The sequence below is a fragment of the Macaca mulatta genome, chromosome 19, assembly GCF_049350105.2.
Source record: "Macaca mulatta isolate MMU2019108-1 chromosome 19, T2T-MMU8v2.0, whole genome shotgun sequence".
Taxonomy (NCBI): Eukaryota; Metazoa; Chordata; class Mammalia; order Primates; family Cercopithecidae; genus Macaca; species Macaca mulatta.
Window position 1 is genome coordinate 58093953 of NC_133424.1, and position 26907 is coordinate 58120859.

Here is a 26907-nt window from a genome sequence, read left to right on the forward strand (position 1 = left end):
CACTCCAGCCTGGGCGACAGAGCGAGACTCCGCCTCAAAAAAAATAAAATAAAATAAAATAAAAAAAATAAAAATAAACCATTGTTAGCTACTCATAATCCAGCGCCACTATGAAAGGTGAGCACTCTGTCCCCACACGACCTGCCCTTCCTCCACTCCCCCATTTCTACAGGGGATTTGTGTGCATTTTTATTATTCTATGTTCCGTTTTTTTTTCAGACTGAGTCTCGCTTTGTCCCCAAGGTTGAAGTGCAGGGGCATGATCTCGGCTATACGGTGCAGTGGCCATGGAAACACTCTCCAATGTGGTATGACTAAGGCAGAGAGGAGACCCTCTTGAGTGCTGCTTCATGAGACTTCAGTGCTTTTTTTTTTGATAGAGTTTTGCTCTTGTTGCCCAGGTTGGAGGGCAGTGGCTTGATCTTGGCTCACTGCAACCTCTGCCTCCCGGGTTCGAGTGATTCTCCTGCCTGAACCTCCCAAGTAGCTGGGATTACAGGCGCCGGCCACCCTGCCCAACTAACTTTTGTATTTTTAGTAGAGACAGGATTTCTCCATGTTGGCCAGGCTGGTCTTGAACTCCTGACCTCAAGTGATCTGCCCACCTCGGCCTCCCAAAGTACTGGGACTACAGGTGTGAGCCACCATGTCTGGCCTGACTCCAACTTCATGAGATATCTTAACCTATAATTTTCCTTTTCTGTAATGGCTTCGTCAAGCTTTGATATCACTATTCTATTGGACCCATAAAACGAATAAGTCAGTGGTCCTACTTTCTCTATTACTTAAAAGAACTTGGACAATGGTATCCTTCCCTCTCCTTCCCCTTCCCCTTCCCATCCCCCTCCCCCTCCCCTTCCCTTCCCCCTTCCCTTCTCTTCCCTTTCCTTTCCTCTTTCTTTCTTTTTTTTTTTTGAGATTGAGTCTCACCATGCTGTCCCAGGTGGACTGCAGTGGCGCGACCTCAGCTCACTGCAACCTCTACCTCCCAGGTTCAAGCGATTCTCTCACCTCAGCCTCCCATGTAGCTCGGACTACAGATGCACACCACCACACCTGGCTAATTTTTGTATTTTTTGGTTTCACCACGTTGACCAGGCTGGTCTTGAATTCGTGACCTCATGTGATCCACCCGCCTCGGCCTCCCAAAGTGCTGGGATTACAGGCGTGAGCCACCGCAGCTGGCCTCCTCTATTTCTCTTTTCCTGTCCTTTCCCAATTCTTCTTTTAGATCGCAGCTGAACTGTCCCTTCCTCCAGGAAGCCCTCCCTGAACCACAGGCTGGGTCAGACACATTCTCAAGGTTCTCAAAGCTCCCTGGGCTTAACACGAGACCAGCCTTAATAAATGGCAGCAAGAACTTTGGAGTCACACAGACCTGGACTCAAATCCTGGTTCTGTCACTTTCTGGATATGCAAGTTGAGCCTTGGTGTTTCCTCATCAAAACTAGGGGTCAAAATACTCAACTGGCAGGAATGGGAGAATGGCAATGACAGAGTAAGGGAGAAAATGCTCAGTTTGTAAATGTTAATCTAATATCCTCTTCCTGACTCCTATTAGGAATTTTATTCCTGGAAGTACGTCCTACCCACTGGTCTGAATCTACTCTTGGGTTACATAGAATCGTTTTCCGTCTCCTCCCTGAACTCTCCCTCCAGACTCACTCCCTTTCATCTGTCTTCCATAACAGAGAATCCCAACTCAGATGTCCCCTCCTCCAGGAAGCCTTCCCTGACCTCCAGACCCCTGGGCTTCTCCATCCGAGCTCTGACTGCTCTGGGTCCTTACTGCATGGTGACAAGTCTGTCTCTCCAACTGGACTGTAAGGCTGATGCAGGCAGGGCCTGAGCCTAACTCGGTCACTGCACTGTCCCCAGCCCCAGCTAGGCACAGAGCAGGCACTTAATGAAAAAGCTGATCTGTGGAGGTGCCCAGGAGGTGGTCATGGACAATGGGTATGGCTCCCTGTCTCTGGCTCCCCATCCCCCTTCTCTCTCTCCTGATGCTTTTGGTGTTATCTGTCCCCTCGAGAATGTGGCACTGTGCATCACCCCTCCTCCTGGAGATGTGTGCTTCTCTTGGCTCCAGGCCCCCTCCACCCGTCTGTCTCTGATATGGACCCTTTCCTCGGCCTCAGTGGCTGGCATTTCTCAGGGTACCATTTCCCAAGCCCTCTTCTTACTCGACTGTCACATCCACTTCCCGGGGCGACTCAGAACTTCAGGACCCAAACTCCTGTGCTCAGATCTCTCTCAGCCCGGGAGCTCCAGGTCACAGGCACTTCAGATACTCTAGGTCACAACACAATGGCTGACCAGGCCCAGGGAGGAGATTTCCCAGAGAAAGGAGGGATATCTTAACCCACGGAGTCAAGTAAAGTAACATACTTGGCCACAGTTAACTATTGTTCAAGATTTTTCTGAGCATGAAACTGCAGGTGGCTGGAATGCAACCCTTTCCTCAGGAAATGTGCTGCTAAGACAAAACAGCTCCCTCCATGGTGGGGGACTGGGGCTCAGGAGCTTATGGACAAATAGGACAGGCTGGACGCAGTGGCTCATGCCTGTAATCCCAGCAGTTTGGGAGGCCGAGGTGGGTGGATCACCTGAGATCAGGAGTTCGAGATCAGCCTGACCAACATGGAAAAACCCCGTCTCTACTAAAAACACAAAATTAGCCGGGCGTGGTGGCGCCTGTAATCCCAGCTACTCAGGAGGCTGAGGCAGGAGAATCACTTGAACCCAGGAGGCAGAGACTGCAGTGAGCCAAGATCATGCCACTGCACTCTAGCCTGGGCAGCAAGAGCAAAACTCCATCTCAAAAAAGAAAAGACAAAGTGCCTCCCCCACTATTGGGAACAAGTCTGCACACGATGGCTGCTTCCTCATAAAACGAAGGGAAGGCATTCCTCATAGGGGCCACTACTCTCCTGCAAGTGATGGTGAAGAGTCGTCATAAGGACACAGTAGTGACTGCTAGAGTCCACAGTGGCAAGAGGGCCATGATGAACATGCTGGCTACTGAGAGGCTAAATCCCGTGGAACTAGTAACCGGAACTGTTTACCAGTGAGGAGAGAGAGGTTATTTAATGTGGGAGAGGGAGAGGAAAAACATTAAATCTTTATCTTCCATACAAGGAAGTCAGCTGATAATAAAAGATGGGGAAGATAGGCCGGGTGCCATGGCTCACACCTGTAATCCCAGCACTTTGGGAGGCTGAGGTGGGTGGATCACCTGAGGTCAGGAGTTCACGACCAGCCTGACCAATAAGGTGAAACCCCATCTCTACTAAAAATACAAAAATTAGCTGGGTGTGGTGGCAGGTGCCTGTAATCCCAGCTACCCTGGAGGCTGAGGCAAGAGAATCACTTGAACCCAGGAGGCGGAGGTTGCAGTGAGCTGAGATCGCACCACTGCCCTCCAACCTGAGTGACAGGGCAAGACTCCGTCTCAAAAAAAAAAAAAGGAAATATGATAAATACCAAAAAAATAGCCTAAAGAGTTACAGTGGCTACCTGGGGGAAGCAGAAATTGAGGTAGAAAAGGAGGTGGCTGGGTTTTCTTCTATCATAAATCATACAACTATCAGACTGTTTAGCCTAAGTACATACAGTCCCTGACTTATGATGGTTCAACTTGCAGTTTTTCAACTTTATGAGGGTGTGAAAGCAATAAGCATTCAGTAGAAACCATATTCCAGGCCCGGCGCAGTGGCTCACGCCTGTAATCCCAACACTTTGGGAGGCTGAGGTGGACAGATCACCTGAGGTCAGGAGTTTGAGATCAGCCGGGTGAAACCCTGTCTCTACTAAAAATAAAAAAATTAGCTGGGTGTGATGGCGCACGCCTGTAATCTCAGCTACTTGGGAAGCTGAGGCAGGAGAATCGCTTGAACTTGGGAGGCAGAGGTTGCAGTGAGCTGCGATCACGCCACTGCCCAGCCTGGTCGACAGACTGAGACTCAGTCTCAAAAAAAAAAAAATAAATAAATAAATAAAAGAAATGACACCTAAATGAACATGCGTTTCTGGAGAAGATCCTGGAACAGGCAGAAAAGGACACCAGTGGAAACACTGCTGAGATAGGAATGAGGCCTGCAGGCTTTATACCAGTGTTCATTTCCTGGGTCGCCTCATTGCACTGTGGTTATGTAAAATGTTATCATCCGGAGACTCTGGGTGAAAGGTATGTGGGAACTCTCTATACTATTATTGTAACTTTTCTCTGAGTCTAAAATTAATTCAAAGTAGAAAAAAACGAAAACAGAAACAGCCCCCAGGTGGCTCGACTGTGAGGAAATGGACCTTCTCACCCATTTGCTGGGGTAAGTGTAAATCCGTGCACACCCTGGAGTCAGTCATTCTGCTTCTGGGCATTTATGCCAGGTTCACCTATCCAGGTTCGAAAGGCCTTGCTGGGCTCCTTAATCCTGCAGCACAGTGGATGATAACAATTAAAAAGCCAAGACAGACCCTCCGACACTATAATCTCATAAATTCCAGCATTTCTGTCAGCAATGGAACTAGAGTAAGGAAGTCTGGCTTTCTGTTTTTGTTTTGAGACAGGGTTTTACTCTGTCACTCAGACTGAAGTACAGTGGCAAGATCATGGCTCACTGCAGCCTGGAATCCCAGGGATCAAGCAATCCTCCTGCCTCAGCCTCCCAAGTAGCTGGGACTACAGGCAAGAACCAGCATGCCTGGCGAATTTTTTTTTTGAGACAGAGCTTCTTGTTGCCCTGGCCGGAGTGCAGTGGCGTGATCTTGGCTCACTGCAACCTCCACCCGCCGGGTTCAAGTGATTCTCCTGCCTCAGCCTCCCGAGTAGCTGAGATTACAGGCGCACGCCACTATGCCCAGCTAATTTTTGTACTTTTAGTAGAGACGGGGTTTCACCATGTTGGACAGGCTGGTCTCAAACTCCTGACGTCATGATCTACCTGCCTTGGTCTCCCAAAGTGCTGAGATTATAGGCATGAGCTACTGTGCCTGGTCTTTTATTTTATTTTATTTTTAAATAGAGACGAGGTTTCGTCATGTTGCCCAGGCTGGTCTTGAACTCCTGAGCTCAAGCGATCCGCCTGCCTTGGGCTCCCAAAGTGCTGGGATTACCAGTGTGCGCCACTGTGCCTGGCCAAAACAGATAATTAAAACTTTTTTCAAAAAAATCAAACAAGCCACCTTGGCCCCCAGGATTCCACAGGTTAAGCCTCTACCTCTGCACCTCTGCTGCTCCCTTCTCAAGACCCAATAAAACAGCAGTCTTAGGTGGAAAGACAGCAGAAGTCACAAGAACAAAGGGAAGCTGGCTGGCGGGGAGGCGAGGGGGGTGGTAATGTGACTAGGCAGAAGGGGAGGGAATCAATGATGCAAGCCTTGAGGCGGGAGCAGATGGCTGAGAGGTAACTGAGCCAGCAGGGAGGCTGCTGAGACCTAGGCACTCATGGAAGGGGGCGGGTAGGGGGAGGAAGGGGAGAGGGGGAAAGAGCGGTGGCAAGAAGCAGAAGGAATTGGAGACTAGGACCACACGTGCCAGGTGGCTGAGGGTGGGGTGAAGCCCAGAATCCCTCCTTGACTGGGGGTGAAACAGGAGGACTCCGAGAACAGCCCAGGGGGCAAGTGCCACACTGCAAACAAGCCTGTTCCTCTGGCATGGGGCTGATGGGCAATGTAGGCGTCGAGAGCCCACTCAGCCTTGGCCTTGAACTCCAGTGACCCTGCCAGGTGTTGCTGGGGACAAAACCACACCTGCCACTGAGGTCCAGATAGGGGCTCTGCTTAGCTGTGAGCCTGGCCATGGGGTGATGAGGATGGGAAAGATCTGGGTCAAAGACATCCTAATGGCTCCCAGACCCCTGCTCCTCTGTCTCCCTCCAAAGCCACTTAAAAATACACCAACCAGTTCTTTTTTAAGAGTTTGCATTGTTCCCTGCTGTCTTTGAAGTTCCACCTACATTTTACTTTCTCTATAAAGTTTTATCCTAATGTGACTTTTAATGCTCAATATCCTGTCATATGTCTCTGAAACAAAAATGTATCTATAAATTAAAACCAAAAATTTCATTCTTTGTGATTTTAGTTAAAACTTTTCTCTGCTGGGCACAGTGGCTCATGCCTGTAATCCCAGCACTTTGGGAGACCAAGGCGGGCGGATCATGAGGTCAAGAGATTGAGACCATCCTGGCTAACATGGTGAAACCCTGTCTCTACTAAAAATACAGAAACAAAAAATTAGCTGGGCATGGTGACGCACACCTGTAGTCCCAGCTACTCGGGAGGCTGAGGTAGGAGAATTGCTTGAACCTGGGAGGCGGAGGTTGCAGTGAGCCGAGAGAGTGCCACTGCACTCCAGCCTGGTGACAGAGCAAGACTCTGTCTCAAAAAAAAAAAAAAAAAAAAAAAAAAAAAAACCAAAAAAAAAAAAACAAAGAAAAAAAAACAAAACAGCCGGGCACCGTGGCTTACGTCTGTAATCCCACCACTTTGGGAGGCCAAGGCGGGCGGATCATGAGGTCAGGAGATCGAGACCATTCTGGCTAACACAGTGAAATTCCATCTCTACTAAAAACACAAAAAATTAGCTGGGCGTGGTGGCGGGTGCTTGTAATCCCAGCTACTCGGGAAGCTGAGGCAGGAGAATGGCGTGAACCCGGGAGGTGGCGCTTGCAGTGAGCCCAGATGGCACCACTGCACTCCAGCCTGGGTGACAGAGCAAGACTCTGTCTTAAGAAAAAAAAGGCCGGGCGCGGTGGCTCAAGCCTGTAATCCCAGCACTTTGGGAGGCCGAGATGGGCGGATCACGAGGTCAGGAGATCGAGACCATCCTGGCTAACACAGTGAAACCCCGTCTCTACTAAAAAATACAAAAAACTAGCCGGGCGAGGTGGCGGGCGCCTGTAGTCCCAGCTACTCGGGAGGCTGAGGCAGGAGAATGGCGTAAATCCGGGAGGCGGAGCTTGCAGTGAGCCGAGATCCGGCCACTGTACTCCAGCCTGGGCGACAGAGCGAGACTCCGCCTCAAAAAAAAAAAAAAAAAAAAAAAAAACAACTTTTCTCTTGGATTGCATTATCATGCAATTGCTATTAGTATACCACTGACTGAAACAGCATGCATTACATAATTTGTTTAGTGGCTGGGCGCCGTGGCTCATGCCTATAATCCCAGCACTTTGGGAGGCCAAGGCGGATGGATCACCTGAGGTCAGGAGTTCGAGACCAGCCTGGCCAACATGGTGAAACCCCGTCTCTATTACAAACACAGAAATTAACCAGGCATGGTGGCATGCCCCTGTAATCCCAGCTACTCGGGAGGCTGAGGCAGGAGAATCGTTTGAACCTGGGAGGCAGAGGTTGCAGTGAGCTGAGATCATGCCACTGCACTCCAGCCTGGGCAACAGAGTGAGACTAACTTTTGTATTTAGTCTAATTACGGCTAATTTTTGAAACTCTAGTAGAAACGGGGTTTCACCATATTGGTCAGGCTGGTTTTGAACTCCTGACCTTAGGTGATCCACCTGTCTCACCTCCCAAAGGCTGGGATTACAGCCATGAGCCACCGTGCTCGGCCACAAAAAGATTTTTAAATTAGCTATACATGGTGGTGCATGCCTGTGTCCCCAGCTACTCGGAAGACTGAGATAGGAGGATTACTTGAGCCCCCAGGTTCAAGGCTGCAGTGAACCATGATCCTGCCACTCTACTCCAGCCTGGGTGACAGAGTGACACGTGGTCTTAAACAAATCAATCAATCAATCAAATCTGACAAATACATACAAGAAAATAAAATTATAGAATATGTCACTGATGACCACAGATGAAATCTTTAGGAAAATATTAGCAAACAAATGCCAGCAACATATAAAAAAGATAATACAGCATAATCAAGTGGGGTTTCTGCAGGAATATAAGATTGGTTTAATATTCTTTTTTTTAATTATTTTTTTTTTGAGACGGAGTCTTGCTCTGTCGCCCAGGCTGGAGTGCAAAGGCACGATCTCAGCTCACTGCAACCTCTGCTGCCAGGGTTCAAGTGATTCCCCTCCCTCAGCCTTCCGAGTATCTGGGATTACAGGCGCAGACCACTGTGCCCCATTAATTTTTGTATTTTTAGTAGAGTCAGGGCTTTGCCATGTTGGCCAGGCTGGTCTCTAACTCCCGACCTCAGATGATATACCCGCCTTGGCCTCCCAATGTGCTGGGATTACAGGGGTGAGCCACCACTCCCTTAGGTGATCCACCTGCCTGATTTAATATTCTTTAAAAAATCAATTATTTTTAACTGATCGTAGTAATAGAATTGTGGTTGCCAGCCTCCAAGATGCCCTCCTCCCCAACAATCCCCTGTATCCTGGTGTTTACGGCCCTGTATTCTCCCTTCCCACATGTACCAGGGTTGGTCTGTATGACCAACAGAATATAGTGGAAGTAATATGTCACTTCCAAAATTTTATGAAGACACTGCCTCTTTAGTCTTGGTCACTTTCATTCTTATTCAAGTGAATCAACCTTCTTGGAAGTAGATCCTCCAGCCCTGGGCAAGACTTTGGGTCCACAGACTCCTAGCCAGGGCCACCCAACGAAGCCGTTCCTAAATTCCTGATTCTCAAGAACTGTATGACATAATACATGTTTATTTATTATCACATGGAAAAGTACTCAATAGCACCATTCACCAAAGAAAAGCAAGTAAGTTACCATTTTATACCAAACAGAATGGCTAAAATTAAACTGTGAAAATATTAAATATTGCAAGGATATGGGGCAACTGGAACCACATGGCAAAACTCTTTGGTAGTTTCCTATAAATTTGTTGTTGTTGTTGTTGTTGTTTTCGTTTTTTTGAGACAGAGTCTTGCTCTGTCGCTGGAGTGCAGTTGCGGGATCTTAGCTCACTGCAACCTCTGTCTCCCGGGTTCAGGCGATTCTTTTGCCTCAGCCGCCTGAGTAGCTGGGATTACAGGCACCCGCCACCACATCCAGCTGTTTGTATTTTCAGTAGAGACGGGTTTCACCATGTTGGCCAGGCTGGTCTTGAACTCCTGACCTTGGGTGATCCGCCCGTCTCAGCCTCCCAAAGTGCTGGATTACAAGTGTGAGCTGCCATGCCCAGCCAGTTTCTTATAAAATTAAATATACCCTTACCATACAACCCAGAAATTTTACTCCTAGATAATTACTGGGAGAATATCATTTCTACCAAGAGAAATGAAAACATCCATATAAAGGCTTGTACACAAATGTTCATAGCACCTTTATTTGCAATAACTTGGAAACAACCCAAATGTCCATCATTAGGACAGTTATCAAACAAAGCATGGCATATTCATATACTGGAATAAAATAAACGAATACACTTTTTTTAAGAGTAGCAAACAAAATAAACTGGCCAGGCGTGGTGGCTCACACTTGTATCCCAGCATTTTGGGAGGCCAAGTGGTGAGGATCACCTGGGCCCATGAGTTCAAGACCACTATCAGCAACTTGTGAGGTCCATCTCTACAAAAAATAAAATAAAGGAGCCAGGCATGGTGGCATGTGCCTGTGGTCCCAGCTACTTGGGAGGCTGAGGTAAGAGGATTGCTTGAGCCCAGGAGGTTGAGGCTGCAGTGAGCCATGTTTGTGCCCCTGCCCTACAGCCTGGGTGACAGGGGTAGACTATGTGTCAAAAAAAAAAAAAAAAAAAAAGAAGAAGAAGAAGAAATGAACTACTGATACATGCAGCAAGAAGTATCTCAAAAGTATCAAATGGACAAAAGCTAAACATAAATTTCCATTTACATCAAGTTGAACAGGCAGAACTAAACAATAAGGAGAGAAGTCAGGGAGACAGAGCAGGGGAGGAGGGACCTTTTTAGAGTGATGATGATGTTTTACATCTTGGGTACTAGTTACATGGGTATACGCATTTACCAATACTCATTGAACTGTAGCCTTTAGATTGTATAGATACTGTATCTTAACAAAGAATATACCAAAAAATCAAGTGCCGATAATTAAACATAAGAGGAGGAGTTTGGGAGCCAGTGGGATGTGACTTCTTATCCTGTGTTGCTTCAGGGAACCTGTTTCTCTCACTTTGAGAGATTTCCTCACTCATAAAACCAGGATGGTCATAAACTCCCTAATAAGGTGGTTAAGATCATTTGCTGAGATAATGGAAAGCATTTTAAATAAAAGCTGTTGTTATCAGTCAATAAATTATTATTCAGGGTAAACATAGCTTCAAGCCAGTCTGCCGTGGCTGCCCTTTCCCAGATGTGATCCAGCCAGATGATGATGATGATGACGATGATGATTATTATTATTGTGAGACACGGTCTCACTCTATCACCCAAGCTGGGGTGCAGTGGTGGGATCTCAGCCCACTACAACCTCAGCCTCCAGAGGTCAAGTGATCCTCCAGTTTCAGCCTCCCAAAATGCTGGAATTACAGGTGTTTGCCACCGCACCTGGCAATCCAGTCAGTTTATTTATGTATTTTATTATTTATTTATTTATTTATTGAGACAGAGTCTTGCTGTGTCACCTAGGCTGGAGTGCAGTGGCGCGATCTCGGCTCACTGCAACCTCCGCCTCCTGGTGTCAAGCCATCCTCCTACCTCAGCCTCCCGAGTAGCTGGAATTACAGGCGTGCCCCACCACACCTGGCTAATTTTTGTATTTTTAGTAGAGATGGGGTTTCACCATGTTGGTCAGGCTGGTCTCAAACTCCTGACCTCAGGTGACCCGCCCACCTCGGCCTTCCAAATTGCTAGGATTATAGGCGTGAGCCACTGTGCCCCACCCAATCCAGCCAGTTTTAAGCTTGCCCTAACAGTGCTCCAAGTTTTAACAGAATTGTGCAGGCCACAATAGCCGGGCAGTGCTTCCTCCCACAGACCTGGCTTGATCTTTCCATTATAGCAACTGAGACTGCAGTTAACGCACAGTGCTCCAGTTACCAGAGGGGCACGACTGGTTCTATCTGCCCAGAATCTTGGGGGATCGTATCTCCCCAACTTTTGGTTCAAGGGATTCAGGAGGAGGTAACCCCACTCCTGAGTCTGGCCAATTAAGGCACTGCTTTCCCTGGGTCACAGAGACTGTGCCGGGATGGGGATGTGACGCAGGGTGGGCCACTCGATTCAGCCTGGGAATTCGGCGGGAAATTCCGGTTGAAGCACCCCTCTGTACCCTGGGGTCACTGGGCAGGTAACTAATACCCTCAAATGTGCCCCATGAGAGCAGGGATCTTTGTTCTGTTGACTACTGAGTCATGCCTCTCAGAACAGTTCCTGGCACACAGCAGGCACTAAATAAAGATTTGTTGAGTGAATGAATTACTCAGCCTCCTAATGGACTGAACCATAGCCACACCCCAGAAAATGATCCCCACCTCTACTCTCCTCCCAGGCCTGGAGAGACCAGCTCAACTTGGTATAGAGGACACTCAGGAGTTTCTAGAAGCAATTAACAGAGAGGTTAGGGCCGCGTGCTGTGCCTCACGCCTGTAATCCCAGCACCTTGGGAGGCCAAGGCAGGCAGATTACTTCAGGTCAGGAATTCAAGACCTCCCTGGCCAACATGGTGAAACCCTGTCTCTACTAAAAATACAAAAATTAGCTGGGCGTGGTGGCGGGTGCCTGTAGTCACAGCTACTCAGAAGGCTGAGGCAGGAGAATTGCTTGAACCCAGGAGGCAGAGGTTGTAGTGAGCCGAGAGAGCGCCACTGCACTCCAGCCTGGGCGACAGAGTGAGACTCCGTCACAAAACAAACAAAAAAGATTTCAGAACAACTTTAGTGTTTCTGATTACCAGTGCTACTTTATATTATTCTCTACTGTCTTAGTAATTCCATCCTCCCCACCTCCATTAGAGTTTAGAAGCTGATACTCACCAGGGCAACCTCCCATACACCAAGGGGCGGGAGGTGACTCGGCTGTGGTAAGCTGGCAGTGAGGGGAGTTTCCTAGGGGCTTCTGGAAAAGGATTTTCCTCCTTGAGGCGCTATCCTCACTTACCTGACCACCCGCCCCTCCATACACACACGCACAGACTTCCTCCCTTAGGAAACATAAAGCCACAATGCCTGGAGCCGCAGCAGCCCTACTGAGGCCATGAGGACTGCCTGAGCACCAACACGGCAGAGACAGAGTCCTCAGGTTCCTAATGACACCACTGAGCCACCAAACCAACCATGAAGAGGCCTTCCTCAGGGCTTACTGAAAAGTCAGCAAAAAACACCCTTTTGATTTAAGGTTTGATTGACATTTACTGGCTGGGTTCTTTTTTGTTTTTTTGTTTTTTTGGTTTTTTTTTTGAGACAGAGTCTTGCTCTGTCGCCCGGGCTGGAGTGCAGTGGCCGGATCTCAGCTCACTGCAAGCTCCGCCTCCTGGGTTTACGCCTCAGCTTCCCGAGTAGCTGGGACTACAGGCGCCCGCCACCTCGCCCGGCTAGTTTTTTGTATTTTTTAGTAGAGACGGGGTTTCACCGTGTTAGCCAGGATGGTCTCGATCTCCTGGCCTTGTGATCCGCCCGTCTCGGCCTCCCAAAGTGCTGGGATTACAGGCTTGAGCCACCGCGCCCGGCCTACTGGCTGGGTTTTCAATTAATTACAGATGAGCACAAACTGATACAGAGATACACCGGGGTCAATTACAGATGGCTTCCTGTGCTTTCTCAGGCAGGCGCCATCCCCAGGCTGACACGGGCGCCCTCTCCTGTCCACTTGACATATTGCTTGCGGCCAGGACAAGTAGATTCCCTGCGATGCACTCAGGTTGCAAATCAGTCAGCCCTCTACACAGGGGCTTCTGAAAAAGACTGCTGTTCAGAAATCGGCCAGAAGATTTAGCCATGAGAACGTGAGCAAATTCCAGCAAATGCCTCTGCATAATGAAGGGTGGGACTAAAAAAGATTAAATGCAGCCAATGACACACTTCTTCCATCTGAGACTGTATGCCTTAGTTAGGTCTTTGCCAGCTGTGACAGCCACAAAGAATGTCAAAGCCAGCCGGGAGCAGTGGCTTACGCCTGTAATCACAGCTTTTGGGAGGCTGAGGCGGGCAGGTCAGTGGAGGTGAGGAGTTCGAGACCAGCCTGGCCAATATGGTGAAACCCCATTTCTATGAAAAATAAAAATAAAAAAAAAATTTAAAAAATGAGCTGGGCATAATGGCACACCCCTGTAATCCCAGCTGCTCAGGAGGGCTGAGGCAGGAGAATCGCTCGAACCTGGTGGAGGTTGCAGTGAGCCAAGACTGTGCCACTACATTCCAGCCTGGGGGACAAAGTGAGACTCCATCTCAAAAAAAAAAAAAAAGTCAAAGCCAGACTCTCACAGAGGGTTTCACCAAGAGTTTCCAAATTTACTTAATAATGTCTGTATAGGAGAATGTTTTCAGTGAGAGTAAAAATATTTGGGGGGGCATGAATACATAAGTTTATTTTTTAAATGTTTACATGTTCATTTCATCCCTCTAATTTTTGTGTATGTTTTTAAATGCATATAACATAGCCATACTGTTACATGTTAGCACTATACATGACCGCTAAATACTTTTATTTATTTACTTATTTTATTTTATTTTATTATTTTTGAGAAAGAGTCTCGCTCTGTCACTCAGGCTGGAGTGCAATGGTGAGATCTTGGCTGACCGCAACCTCCACCTCCCGGGTTCAAGCAATTCTCTTGCCTCAGCCTCCCAAGTAGCTGGGATTACAGGCATGCACCACCATGCCTGGCTAATTTTTTTATTTTTAGTAGAGACGGGGTTTCTCCAGGTTGGTTAGGTTGGTCTCGAACTCCTGACCTCAGGTGATCCGCCCACCTTGGCCTCCCAAAGTGCTGGGATTACAGGCATGAGCCACTGTGCCTGGCATTTATATTTTTTAGAGAGACAGGGTTTCACTGTGTCAACTAGGCTGGAGTACAGTGGTGTGACCAAGGTTCGTTGCAGCCACGACTTCATGCGCTCCAGTGATCCTCCCACCTCAGCCTCCCAAGTAGCTGGGGCCATAGGCACACACCATCACTCCCAGCTAATTTTTTTTTTTTTTTTTTTTTTTTTTTTTTTTTTGAGACGGAGTCTCGCTCTGTCGCCCAGGCTGGAGTGCAGTGGCGCAATCTCGGCTCACTGCAAGCTCCGCCTCCCGGGTTCACGCCATTCTCCTGCCTCAGCCTCCCGAGTAGCTGGGACTACAGGCGCCCGCCCCTGCGCCCGGCTAATTTTTTCTATTTTTAGTAGAGACGGGGTTTCACCATGGTCTCGATCTCCTGACCTTGTGATCCGCCCACCTCAGCCTCCCAAAGTGCTGGGATTACAGGCGTGAGCCACCACGCCCAGCCCCAGCTAATTTTTTTTATTGTTGGTAGAGATGGGGTTTTGCCACGTTGCCCAGGCTGGTCTTGAACTCCCGGGTTTAGGTGATCCACCCGCCTTGGCCTCCCAAAGTGCTGGGATTACAGGCGTGAGCCACTGTGCCTGGCTGACTGCTAAATAATTTTACATATGTGTACACACATGCATACATATATGCTAGGAAAGGAACCTCAGAAATGTTTCCTTGATAGGAGAATATAATAACAAACATTTGGAGGTCACCAGCAGCAGCCTGCCTACCATAAAATATAACTGATATGATGCTCTGGTGATTATAAATAGACTCCAGCAAAGTGATTTTCAAACACTGGTGCGCGTGAGAATGCACTCCAGACTGCTAAAAATAAACATGTCCACCCCTTCCCCACGTCTACCAAATCAGGATCTGCAGGTAGCACTCCTGGGCATCTACCGGAAGCACCCCAGAAAGCTCACTAGTTTTCCTCCATATTGTACACCTTTCAGCTCCCCAATCCTCTCGGCACTTGTGTTTAATCTGGTGGTTAGTCAGCCCTTCTACTAAGAGCTGAACACCAACTGTTGTAGCTGTCCTTTCTAGAGGTTCTGTTTAATTCTTTTTCCAGCTTCCTGGCAATTTTAATTTTACTTGTGTTTTAAGATCCTTCTCTTTTATCCATTTAATAGATAAGCTTAGGTATTTTATATCTACATCTGATCATTTCACATGTTTGCAGGTTGTGACCTGCCATGTTTTTCTGCTGGCTTTCGCTCATGGTGGCTGCTTTTTTCATACGGTATATAATTTTTTTTTTTTTTTACTGTGAGCTTGTATGCTGGAACTCTGTCTGAAGTTCTCCAAGGCCCAGGCAAAGAGAGCAGAGGCAGAAAGAGTTTATGTTTGTCCTTGCTAGGTGCTTAGACACAATTAGGTACCCCTAGGGGTTCATTCTCAGCGTGCAACTTCTAGGACCTTTCAAAGAGGCCCCAAGTCCACATGAGGGACAGTCAGTGGCTACAAATTCTCAGAGGAGAATGTATCAGTCTCTACCTAGGGCAAAGGCTTGTGTGCCTTAAGAAGGAGGTTTTTTTCTAGTTTACCAGGTACCTTGGCGGAGACCTGGCTATCTCCTGGCCAGTTCCCCCACAGCATAGTCCCTATCCCCCAGGCCAAGTGATATGGTGTGGCTGTGTCCCCCACCCAAATCTCATCTTATATTCACACAGAAAATTACATTCATACAAAAAATTATGTTCATACAAAAAATTAGCCGGGCATGGTGGTGCATGCCTGTAATCTCAGCTACTTGGGAGGCTGAGACAGGAGAATCACTAGAACCCAGGAGGCAGAGGTTGCGGTAAGCTGAGATCATGCCATTGCACTCCAGCCTGGGCAATAAGAGTGAAACGGTCTCAAAAAATAAATAAATAAAATAAATAAAAAGTAAATGAACATGTACAGAGTACTTGAGGGCCAGGTACAGTTCTATGTTTTATGGATATGAACATCCACATAACAACCCAATTACAAGCATAAAACTGAGGCCCAAAGAGGTTAAATAACTCTTCCTGGGGTCACATAGAAAGTGGCAGAGCAGGGATAGATAAGCGGGCAGCCTGGTTCAACGCCAGGCTGTAAAGAGTAAACAGTAAACACTGTTTACTGAATGGTGCTAAGGGAACATCAGACCTATGAGGTAAGTGCTATATGGTACAGAAAGGGTACAGAAAGGCAGAGTGACTCATGCAGGACACACACCACGTAAACAGCGGGGCAAGGATCTGAGTGCACCAAGTCTTTATCCAGAAGCAGAGGTTTTGGTACTTGGGCAGTAATGACAAGAAGGGATTCCGGCTGGGCGCGGTGACTCACGACTGCAATCCCAGCACTTTAGGAGGCCACAGCGGGCGGATCATTTGAGGTCAGGAGTTGGAGACCAGCCTGACCAACATGGTGAAACCACATCTCTACTAAAAATACAAAAATTAGCTGGGCGTGGTGGCGGGCACACGTAATCCCAGCTACATAGGAGGGCAAAAGCCTGGGCAACAAAGTTAGACTCCATCTCAAAAAAAAAAAAAAAAAAAGAAAGGATTCCATGTATACCCCATCCTGTAGTAGCAACCAGATGGGCATGTCCCAGGCCTGGGCTCACCTATCCACTATCCTGTTGCATCCTCACGAGAATCCTGGGAGATAAGTTCTATTATTATCCCATTTGATAAATATGGAAATGGAGGCTCACAGAGGTCAAGCTGCCTGCTCAAAGTCACATGGCTAATAAGAGGCAGTGCCAAGATCCGAAGCCGAGAGTGCCTACTCTGTGGCAGACTGCCATCGGGGACCCCTTCGTATCATACCCTGTGCAGTCCTTTCCCACACTCACTGTAGTCTGTGCCTGGGGCTGCTTTGACCAATAGAGTGTGGTGGAAATGACGCTGGAAGGTTCTAGGCCTTGCCCTTAAATAAACTGCAGCTTCTGCTTCTTCCTGCATGAAAATTTGGCTGTTGGGGAGTCCTGAGCAGCCGTGTGAGATATTCAGCTACCCTGCAAGAGAGACCACGTGGAGAAGAGAGGCCTAGAGACTATGCTGAGAGGGAACCAACTGCCCAGTGCCAGTTCCAGATGACTCCAGCCCAGCCACCTCCGCCTGTACCTGGATAAGAGCCCGCCAAGCAGCAACCGGCAAAAGAACTGTCCGGTTGAGCCCAGGCAAGCCACAAAGGTAACAGAAACTAAGAGTGACTGGGTTTTTTGTTTGTCTTTTTAAGACAGGGTCTTGCTCTGTTGCCCAGGCTGGAGTGCTATGGCACGATCTTGGCTCACTGCAACCTCCACCTCTCTTGGGTTCAAGCGATTCTCCTACCTCAGCCTCCTGAGAAGCTGGGACCACAGGCATCCACTAAATTTTTATATTTTTAGTAGAGAAGGGGTTTTGCCATGTTGCCCAGGCTGATCTTGAACTCCTGGCCTGAAGTGATCCACCCACCTCAACCTCCCAAAGTGCTGAGATTACAGGCATGAGCCATTGCACCTGGCTAAGAGTTACTATGTTAAGCCACCAAGCTTTGGATCAGATGGCTATGAAGAAAAAGAAAACTGAAACCAAGTCCATGGGCTAAATTCATAATAATGGCCACAGAGCTGAGCACTTCTGAAAAAATGACCTCAGCAACCTGAACGAATGATTGTGGTGTATCCGTTTCCCACGGCCACTATAACAAACTACCACAAATGCAGTGGCTTAAAACAACCAAATTTATTATTATTTGAGACAGGGTCTTGCTCTATCACCCAGGCTGGAGTGCAGTGGTGCGGTCACAGCTCACTGCAGCCTCATTCTCCTGGGCTCAAGCAATCCTGCCCCAGCCTCCTGAGTGGCTAAAACTATAGGCATGCATCACCATGCCCCACTAATTTTTTTTTATTTTTAGTAGAGACAAGGTCTCGCTGTGTTGCCCAGGCTGGTCTTGAACCCCTGGGTTCAAGTGATCCTCCTGCCTCGGCCTTCTAAAATGCTGGGATAACAGGCGTGAGCCACCACACCTGTCCTAAATTTATTATTTTACAGTTCCAGAAGTCAGAAGTCTGAAATGAGGGCCAGGTGTGGTGGCTCACGCCTGTAATCCCTGCACCTTGGGAGGCCAAGGCGGGTGGATCACCTGAGTTCAAGACCAGCCTAGCCAACATGGTGAAACCCTATCTCTACTAAAAATACAAAAAATTAGCCAGGTGTGGTGGCGGGTGCCTATAATCCCAGCTACTCAGGGGACTGAGGCAGGAGAATCGCTTGAACCCAGGAGGCAGGGGTTGCAGTAAGTTGAGATCATGCCACTGCACTGCAGCCTGGGCAACAAGAGTGAAACTCCATCTCAAAAAAAAAAAAAAAGTCCAAAATGGCTTTCACTAGGCTAATCTCAAGGTGTCTGCAGGGCTGTGTTCCTTTCTGGAGTCTCCAGTGGAGAATCCATCTCCTTGGCTTGGCTTTTCCAGCTTCCAGAGGCTGCCCACATTCCTTGGCTCATGCCTTCCTTCCTCCATCTTCAAGGCCAGCAAGGCAACATCCCTCAAATCATTCCCTCTCTTGCCTCCCTCTTTCCCTTATAAAGACCCCTATGATCACGCTGACCTCACCTGCGTAATTCAGGATCATCTCCGCATCCCCAAATCCTTAATTTGATCACATCTGCAAAGTCACCTTTGCTGTGCATGGTAACATACTCAACAGGTTCTTGGGATTAGGATGTGGACATCTTTGGGGGACCCGTCACTCTACTGCCTAGTGTGTGTGATAAACCAGGAAAGGGACCAGTGCACTCCAAAGGAATAAACAGAAATGAGCTGGAATTTTCCCACTGCCCAGAGACATCTCACAGCCTCCCTGGGTGTACCAAAAGTGAACTTTGCAGGCGTGGCCTCAACCTGCCTAGCATCACCAACCTCCTCTACTTTCAGGTTAAAATAATTTAAACAAAGGAATTCTGTGTTTAAAAAGATCTCTGCCTCCCCAGCAGGGTGCACCATCGATGATTTATGCTTCTAGCATGTACTATTCTTTCCTCAGGCAGCCACAGCTACTGCTGCAGCCTCTCCTGTGAGACAGCTGGGCCCAGCCCACTGAGTCAAAAGTATCTCAGTCAAAGGTACAGATACTGGATTTATTGGTCAGCTCGGGACGCCTGACCTGAGAGAACGCAGGGCCACCAGTGCACCCTGGGAAATTCCAATTGCCATGGCTGAGGGCCAGAGCAAGGGGCAATTAGCAGTGTGAAGACATTAATGATGTAATTAAAATGTGTAAATTTAAGAAGCCAGTACATCGCAATATCCGGTAGCATCTCCAACTCGACCTGTCCCTAACTGAGCTCCAGGTCTTTCTGTCCAACCTGCCCCTTCTCCAGTCGGCCATCTCACACCCAATCCATGGGAGATCCTGCCGGCTGTACCTTGTAAACAAATCTACTTGTTATTCATCACGAAGAGGAAAAGGAAAGTTTCTCGACATGGTTACACCTTAACCAAGCGATTCAAATCACCATCACAAATGACGGAACAAACAGACCTCAGGAGCCCCCTGAAGGGATGGCCTTAGGAGGCACCTCGAGTCTGTGGTGCTCCCGCCAAACATGTTCAACATGAATCCAATCAGGGGAAGCAATCAGGAGACTCCAGGCAGCGGGACACACTATCAATCAGAGGACTGGCTCCGATGCCAATGTCATAAAAAACAAGCGCAGGGATACTATTCTACGGCAGGGTCAGCAAACTCTTCCTGTAAAGGGGCAGAGAGTAAATATTTTAGATTCTGAAGCCGGGCGAGGTGGCTCACGCCTGTAATCCTGAAACCTCTCTTTGCAAAATTATGACTGACACAGTGAAAGAGATCTAACTTAACTGACTTCATCTTGCTTCCAACCTCTAAGCTGTCCTTGTACATTCCTGAGCAAAGGCTGAACTAACTTTGGGAGAAACTTATAGTTTATAGTTTAAACAAACATAGTGCCTGGCGCAGTGGCTCACCCCTGTAATCCCAGCACTTTGGGAGGCCGAGGCAGGTGGATCATGAGGTCAGGGGTTCGAGACCAGCCTGACCAATATGGTGAAACCCCGTCTCTACTAAAAATACAAAAATTAGCCAGGCACAGCAGCAAGCGCCTGTAGTCCCAGCTACTCGAAAGGCTGAGGCAGGAGAATCGCTTGAACCCGGGAGACAGACGTTGCAGTGAGCCGAGATGGCACCATTGCACTCCAGCCTGGGTGTCGGAGTGAGACTCTGTCTCAAAAATAAATAAATAAATAAATAATAAAATAAAATAGAACTCTGATCTTGTCCCTCTTCTGCACAGAACCCTCCAGTGAGTCCTGTTCCACTCAGAGTAAAGCCAAGGCATTTGCAGTGACCCACAGGCCCCATACAAACCGTCCCCCTTTCCCGTCATCAGTTTCCTCTGTACTGTGTGCCAGGCACGCTCATGCCTGTGTGCATGCGGGATCCTCTGGGCTGGAACGCCTCTTCCCCCAGATACCAACGCTGCTCGTTCCCTCCCTCCTTTGCATATTTTCAGTGAGTTCTCCCTGATAATCCTATCTACGCTTATAGCCTTCCTTTAAATATTCCTTGCTCTACAACCCTGATTTTTTCTCCTAGAGTAATTATTGCTATCTAATATATTTCATATTTTAACTTTTTTTTTTTTTCCGAGATGGAATCTCACTCTGTCACCCAGGCTGGAGTGCAGTGGTGCAATCTCGGCTCACTGCAAACTCTGCCTCTTGGGTTCAAGCGATTCTCCTGCCTAAGCCTCCCGAGTAGCTGGATTACAGGCGCCTGCCACCATGCCTGGCTAAGTTTTGTAGTTTTAGTAGAGATGGGGTTTCGCCATGTTGCCTAGGCTGGTCTCAAACTCCTGACCTCAAGCGATCAGCCCGCCTCAGCCTCCCAAAGTGCTGGGATTACAGGCATGAGCCACTGGGCCCAGCCAACTATTTATTTCATTTACTGTCTGGCTTCCTCCACAATAATGTAAGGTACCTGAGAGCAAGATGTTTTGCTTTTTCCTGCCTGTTGTATCTATAACATCTACATGACAGCCATGACCCTATGCCAGGCACTGACTTAACATTTTATATCCATTTACTTAATCCTCACAACAACACAATAAATATTATTTACAGCATAATGCACATATAGCATATACACAAAATGAGAATAATAATAGCATCTACCTCATCATAATTGGTGAAGACCCAATGGCAGAGGCTGAGAGGTGCTCAAGACAAGCCTTGGCACCAAATACGAGCCCAGTGAATGTGACTATTACATAACACCCACTGTACAGAAGTGGAAATTGAAGCTAAGAGGGGCTAAAGGACATACCCAAAGTCACCAGTCTGGGTAGGGATTCAAACCTATGTCAGTCTGACTCCAGAAGCCATTTTCTTTCTTTTTTTTTTTGAGATGGAGTCTCGCTCTGTCACCCAGTCTGGCGTGCAGTGGTGCGATCTCGGCTCACTGCAACCTCCGCCTCCTGTGTTCAAGTGATTCTTCTGCCTCAGCCTCCTGAGTAGCTGGGATTACAGGTGCACGCCACCATGCCTGGCTAATTTTTGTATTTTTAGTAGAGAAGGGGTTTCACCATGTTGGTCAGGCGGGTCTCTAACTCCTGACATTGTGATCCGCCCGCCTTGGCCTCCCAAAGTGCTGGGATTACAGGCGTGCCCGGACTTTTTTTTTTTTTTTGAGACAGAGTTTCACTCTTGTTGCCCAGGCTAGAGTGCAGTGGCACGATCTCTGCTCACTGCAATGCCTGCCTCCCGGGTGCAAGCGATTCTCCTGCCTCAGGGTCCCAAGTGGGATTACAGATATGCGCCACCATGCCTGGCTAATTTTGTATTTTTAGCAGAGACGGGGTTTCTCCACGTTGGTCAGGCTGGTCTCTAACTCCCGACCTCAGGTGACCAGCCCACCTAGGCCTCCCAAAGTGCTGGGATTATAGGTGGGAGGCACCGCGCCTGGCCCAGAAATCTTTTTATTTATTTATTTATTTATTTATTTATTTTATTTATTGAGACAGAGTCTCGCTCTGTTGCCCAGGCTGGAGTGCAGTGGCGTGATCTCAGCTCACTGCAACCTCTGCCTCCTGGGTTCAAGCAATTCTCCTGCATCAGCCTCCCAAGTATCTGGGACTACAGGTATGTGCCACCACGCTTGCCTAATTTTGTATTTTTAGTAGAGATGGGGTTTCACCATGTGTGGCCAGGCTGGTCTTGAACTCCTGATCTCGTGATCCACCCACCTCCGCCTTCCAAAGTGCTGGGATTACAGGCGTGAGCCACTGCGTTCGGCTCCAGAAGCCATTTTTAAAACCACAATGCTAAGAATGTCACAGTGTTTGGAAGACAGGCAGAGACAGGAAACAAACTGGGTCTAGGAATTCAGTGTCCAAAGTCCTGCCTCTGGCACAAATCTCTGCGTATGACCTGAGCAATTAACTTCTGCCCTCAAGGCCTCCATTTTCCCTTCTATAAACCAGAGGAAGTCATTCCTCTTTCTGGACATGGGGACAAAACAGTTGTGGGGGTCAAATGAGATGGCTAACAGGAAAGCACTGTGGTAACCGTGAAATCTAATACTTTCCCATTCTAAGAGCTGCAGCCCCAACAATGACCCCATCAAACACCGAAGAACCAAGAATTCTGGGCCCTGGAAAGCAAACTTTAAGCATCCAAACTTACAGAGGGGAAAAAAGGTACACTCCCTTAACTATGTAGGCCTTGTATGTGGTCCTCTCTCTGCCCCATTGCTTTCCTTGCTCCTTGTCCTGGTGTTGTCCTCACCCTTCAGGTCCCAGTTCAGATGTCTCCCCTGCCAGGAAGCCCTCCCTGAACCCCACGCCACATCAGGTGCCCAGTGAGCTCCCCCATCTCAGCTCTGCCCACTGTCGGGGGATACATCCATCCCCTGCTGGACTAGGAATTCCTTGAGGGCACAGATTGGTGCTGGCTTGGTCCCTGCTGTTTCGCCAGCATTGCCAGCACAAGACCTGACACAGGGCAGAAGCTCACAAAATACTAGCTAAAGGAAGTAATGAATGGATGGAGGGATGAATGGTGTGTAACCGCCCAAGGGGTTCACCTTGCCCGCTGCCTAGACAGAGCTGATTCATCAAGGCAGGATAACTGCAAGACAAAGTAATTCACGCCGAGTTGGCTGTGCGGGAGGGTTTTTTGTTTGTTTGAGACAGAGTCTCGCTCTGCTGCCCAGACTGGAGTGCAGTGGCACAATTTCGGCTCACTGCGACCTCTGCCTCCCAGGTTCAGCAATTCTCCTGCCTCAGCCTCCTGAGTAGATGAGACTACAGATGTGTGCCACCACACCCAGCTAATCTTTGTATTTTTAGTAGAGACGGGGTTTCACCACGTTGGTCAGGCTGGTCTCGAACTCCTGACCTCGAGATCCGCCCATCTTAGCCTCCCAAAGTGCTGGAATCACAGGTGTGAGCCACCGCACCCAGCCAGGAGTTTTACTATTACTCAAATCAGTCTCCCTGAGCATTCAGGGAGCATATATATATATATTTTTCTTTAGATGGAGTTTCACTCTTTCGCCTGGGCTGGAGTGAAGCGACGTGATCTTGGCTAACTGCAATCTCCATCCGTGGGTTCAAGTGATTCTCATGCCCCAGCCTCCCGAGTAGCTGGGATTATAGGCGCCGCCACCATGCCCGCCTAACTTTTGTATTTTTAGTAGAGATGGGGTTTCACCATGTTGGCCAGGCTGGTCGCAAACTCCTGACCTCAGGTGATCCACCTGCGTCAGCCTCCCAAAGTGCTAGGATTACAGGCCTGAGCCCATGGGCCCAGCTGGAGCAGAGTTTCTAAGGATAACTTGGTGGGTGGGGGAAGCCAGTGAGCCAGGAATGCTGATTGGTCAGATATAAAATCACAGGGAGTCCCAGCAGTCTTCCTGCGCTCAGTCAGTGGCCCCCGTGCGTGGGGGCCACAAGATCAGATGGGCCAGTTTATTGATCTAGGTAAGGCCAGAGGATCCATCAAGTGCAGGGTCTGCAGAATATCTCAAGCACTGATCTTAGGAGCAGTTTAGGGAGGGTCAGAATCTTGTAGCCTCCAACTGCATGACTCCTAAACCATAATTTCTTATCTTGTGGCTAACGTTAGTCCTACAAAGGCAATCTAGTCCCCAGACAAGAAGGAGGTCTGCTTTGGGAAAGGGCTGTTACCATGTTTGTTTAAACTAGAAACTAAATCTCTCCCAGTTAGTTCAGCCTTCGCCCAGGAATGAACAAGGATAGCTTGGAGGTTAGAAACAAGATGGAGTCAGTTAAGTTAAATCTCTTTCACTGTGTCAGTCATAATTTTGCAAAGGCGGTTTCAGTGGTTCTCCGACCCAGCCAATTATGTTAAATTCCCTTATGTCCCACGTAGCACACAGCTCACCTTTTTAAAGTAGTTTATATTTTGGGTGTTTACTATGCCCTTTATTTCTATTTATTTATTATTTTTTGAGACAGTCTTGCTGTGTCGCCCAGGCTAGAATGGCACAATCTAGGCTCACTGCAGCCTCCACCTACAGGGTTCCAGCGATTCTCCTGCCTCAGCCTCCCAAGTAGCTGGAACTACAGGCGTGCGCTACCACATCCAGCTAATTTTGGTATATTTTGTACATACGGGATTTCACTATGTTGGCCAGGCTGGTCTCGAACTCCTGGTCTCATGTGATCCGCCCGCCTCGGCCTCCCAAAGTGCCGGTATTACAGGTGTGAGCCACCGCGCCGGACCTTACTATGCCCTTTAGATCTGAGCTCGGGCGGCCCCCTCTAGGCAGCCCTGCTGGCCTCAGGTCCTTGGGTCAGGAGCTCCTTTGAGCTCCGGGGCTCCCACTTTCCCGACCACTCTGGGTTGACAGTGATGGATCAGGAGTGTATCTCCCAGTGCTGAGCAAAAAGGCCGCATAGTCTCTCTACCGAATGAAAGGACGGCGTATGAGCGCATTAATGAGTACACAGATGAACGTCCTCTCTGGTTCAAAGTCCTTTTCCAGATTCCCAGGCCATGCCTCCAGACTTCACCCCCGAACCATGCCCCTAATCCAGACTTACTGCCTACAGTAAAACTGAGGCACGTCGACGTCCTAAACGGAGGATATACAAGCACCTCCCAGATCAGGGGAAACTGAGGCACAGGGTGGAGCTTTTGTTTTTTTGTTTTTGTTTTTGTTTTTTCTTTTTTGAGACGGAGTCTCGCTCTGTCCCCAGGCTGGAGTGCAGTGGCCGGATCTCAGCTCACTGCAAGCTACGCCTCCCGGGTTTACGCCATTCTCCGGCCTCAGCCTCCCGAGTAGCTGAGACTACAGGCGCCCGCCACCTCGCCCGGCTAGTTTTTTTTGTATTTCTTAGTAGAGACGGGGTTTCATCGTGTTAGCCAGGATGGTCTCGATCTCCTGACCTCGTGATCCACCCGTCTCGGCCTCCCAAAGTGCTGGGATTACAGGCTTGAGCCACCGCGCCCGGCAGTGTGGAGCTTTTGAAACGAAGTTGCCCAAGGACGGCCGGGCAAAGGACCCCGTCCGGTTTCTCCTCAGCCCCTCCCCTAGTTCCTCTATCCTGGAAAGCTCCGTCTAAATTTCTCCCATCCCTCACACTATTGGTTTAACAGGGCATCAGTCTCCAAGTGCTCTTCCTCTATTGGCTGGCATTTCCTACTCACGCGGCGGCGCCCTGACCCGCCCCCTTACGCCACGCCCCGCCCTCACTATTGGGCCACCCGCACGCCCCTCTATCAGGAACCCTCCCTATTGGCCACTGGACTTTGCCGGTTCGGGCTGTGATTCGTCGTAAACAGAAGTCCATCCCCTGAGCAACCACCTGAGAGGGGTTGGAGAAAGGAAAAAGGTTGGAGGGAATTCGGGTCAGACTCACGTTGAGCCGGCGGGAGGCAGATATAGGTCTTGAAGAACTCGCTTCGGCGGGCGGCCTCCTTAATGCGGTTGGCAAGCGGCTTGCTGACCTGCCGGATGCCCAAGTATAGCAGCTTCGCCATAGGGAACGCGCCCACCACCATCTTGGCGGTCTCACAGGGCACGCGCAACCCTGCTGACTGGGCGGGGCGCCTCAACCTCTTCACTCCTCCCCCGCCCTCTCGTGGCCATGCGTGCGTCAGTACGTATGTACGTATGCTCGGGGGAAACTGCAGAGGCGCACCCTGACGTCACCCCGTCGACGCTGACGTACCGGCGTCCGTTCGCTGAATATGCAAATATACACGGAAGTGAGGCGGGTCGGGGGGCGGTGCCGTTAACGGATGCTGGAAGGCGCGTGGATTCCCACGCCCGCCTTGGCCGACGTCACTGTGCTCCTTCGTGATGTCATGTACCGAGTTGGCGTCCCCACCCAAAGGAGGCTCTTAATTAGTCCTAATTAGTCCTATGAGCCCCAAATACACCTTGCTCAGCAAGCTAGGGCTGTCATTGGGATTAAGAGGAAGCCACGTAGCCATACAGACCTTGGTTGTATGGCTTTGTCATGCCTCTGGGATCCATGACAGAGGATCCCAGCTCTGTCATTTCCTCGCTGTGTAATATTAGATGAGTGGCATAACCTCTCTGGACTTCAGTATTACCGTCTACCAAATGGGAATCCTAATAGCACTTGCCTCTTTGGGTTGTTGTGAGGCTTCTGCGCTAATCTTGAGTGTAAAACAGTAGACCATGGGAAGTGGTTAGAATGGTGCCAGTCATATAGTTAAGCACTCAGTAAATAGCCCTTCTTACTATACAGGTAATGATTGCATTATTATTGCTAACTCCAGGCTGAGGGTGCATTTCGCCCCCAGAAGCAGCGAATACAACCCTTTCCCAAGTAACTGACAAAGAAACTGAGGCCCAGAGTGGGGCAGGGGGTCGCAGAATATTCCTGCAGAGGTTGATATCCTAGCATCTTGGCTAATAAAACCATACCCGTTCTCAAGCAACCCAACTTCCTTCATTAGGAGGTAGGGTCCCCAGGGAGCTAGTTCAGAAATAAGTTTAAGGACATGTCCCAGACTGTCCTTTCTTACCCAGCAGGG

At 48.8% G+C, this 26907-nt stretch overlaps 1 protein-coding gene and 1 long non-coding RNA gene across 10 annotated transcripts in view; one reads left to right on the forward strand and one right to left on the reverse strand.

Annotated features, from left to right (window-relative positions):
• The window catches only part of OPA3 (outer mitochondrial membrane lipid metabolism regulator OPA3), a 36670-nt gene extending 10730 nt beyond the window's left edge, over positions 1-25940 (reverse strand). For 8 of the 9 annotated variants that reach the window (XR_013408668.1, XR_013408666.1, XR_013408669.1 and 5 more), the window contains exon 1: positions 25761-25940. Coding sequence is in view for 1 of the 9 variants with exons in the window: in NM_001258146.2 (NP_001245075.1) it covers positions 25761-25902 (142 nt within the window). In the remaining 8 variants the exon portion in view is untranslated. 9 annotated transcript variants of the gene reach the window in all.
• LOC144337192 (uncharacterized) lies at positions 896-25923 on the forward strand. The gene is made up of 2 exons (XR_013409925.1): positions 896-2553; positions 25356-25923. It is a non-coding gene; the product is annotated as an uncharacterized LOC144337192 (long non-coding RNA).
• Positions 25941-26907: the final 967 nt, after the last annotated feature.